The sequence below is a fragment of the Silene latifolia genome, chromosome X, assembly GCF_048544455.1.
Source record: "Silene latifolia isolate original U9 population chromosome X, ASM4854445v1, whole genome shotgun sequence".
Classification (NCBI taxonomy): domain Eukaryota; kingdom Viridiplantae; phylum Streptophyta; class Magnoliopsida; order Caryophyllales; family Caryophyllaceae; genus Silene; species Silene latifolia.
The window spans coordinates 312,831,851-312,833,376 of record NC_133537.1 but is presented as its reverse complement, the minus strand read 5'-3'; the positions used below and the strand labels follow the sequence as shown (position 1 = coordinate 312,833,376).

At 41.9% G+C, this 1,526-nt stretch overlaps 1 protein-coding gene across 1 annotated transcript; it reads left to right on the top strand.

The window, feature by feature from the left end:
* Positions 1-448: 448 nt before the first annotated feature.
* Positions 449-1,158, top strand: LOC141620540 (uncharacterized). Its single transcript, XM_074437384.1, has 3 exons — positions 449-532; positions 574-687; positions 871-1,158. Exons 1-3 carry the CDS (start codon positions 449-451, stop codon positions 1,156-1,158), a joined length of 486 nt encoding a protein of 161 aa, XP_074293485.1.
* The last annotated feature ends 368 nt before the right edge of the window (positions 1,159-1,526 follow it).

Below are 1,526 nucleotides of genomic sequence, written 5' to 3'. Positions count from 1 at the left end.
CTTGAGGTTGGTTTGTTGGCGTGCCATTGTAGAGAGGGGAGAGCCATCAAGGTTCCAAATTCACACAAATGGTAGCCTAAGATTCAAAGGGAGATGGTGTGTACCAGATGATGAAGAGCTAAAGCGGAATATTTTGACTGAGGCACATAATACTCCTTATTCTGTGCATCTGGGGGGAGATAAACTTTATAAAGATCTTAAGAAGACCTTATGGTGGCCGGGTATGAAAAAGGAGGTGGCAGAATTCATGGTGCGATGCTTGACTTGCCAGCGAGTGAAAGGAGAGCATAAAAGACCACAAGATAAAGTGAAATCCTTAGATGTACCAGAATGGAAGTGGGAAAGTATTTCCATGGATTTTATTGTGGGGTTACCTCGTACACAGAAAGGAAATAACATGATATGAGTTGTGGTGGACTGCCTTACTAAGAGTGCTCATTTCATACCCATGAAGGATACTTGGAACAAAGTTGAGCTAGCAAAGGCTTATTACAAGTGTGTAGTGAAATTACATGGCGTGCCTAAGGATATTGTATCTGATAGGGACTCGAAATTTTTTCGCGATTTTGGCAGGAGTTACTGAGTGCTATGGGTACGACCTTAAAGATGAGTACTGCTTTCCATCCAGCTACAGATGGGAAAACTGAACAAATTATCCAAACCTTGGAGGATATGCTTAGAGCTTGTGTACTAGAATTTGGTGGATCATGGGAAGATAGATTGGACTTGATAGAATTTTCATACAATAACAGCTATCATGCTAGTATTGGGATGGCGCCATTTGAAGCTTTGTATGGGAGGAAATGCAGAAGTCCTGTGTGTTGGGATGATGTGAGTTATTCAGTAGTGTTGGGGCCTCAAATGATTCAGGAGATGGTAGAGCAAGTGCACATTATCCGTCAGAAAATGAGAGCAGCTCAGGATCGTCAAAAGAGCTATGCTGATTTGAAGAGGAGCGACATGGAATTTTCAGTTGGGGATAAGGTTCTGTTAAAGGTGTCACCAATGAAGGGTGTCATGAGGTTTAGGAAGAGAGGTAAACTGAGCCAGAAATATATAGGACCGTATGAGGTTACTGATAGAGTTGGGGAAGAGGCTTATCGGTTGGCGCTACCTCCAGCTCTAGCGAGAGTTCATAACGTGTTTCATGTGTCATAACTGAGGAAGTATGTGAGTGATCCCTCTCACATACTTGAGCCAGACGTCATAGAGATGGATGAATCTTTGAGTTATGTGGAAGTTGCCAAAGAAATTCTTGATCGGAAGGTACGAAAGACAAGAAATGGGGAGACTGTGCTAGTAAAAGTTTTGTGGTCTAACCATAATGTCGAGGAAGCAACCTGGGAAGCGGAAGATAAGATGAAAGAGATGTACCCACAACTTTTTAATCAGGTATGAGTTAGGTTACGGGGACGTAACCTTCTTTTTATGGTGATGGTATGTCACAAAACAAGTTTATTAAGGAATTTCGCGTGTTAGTGCACACTTTTGCATATGTATTATTTTATATGGGGATTTCGGGTTAG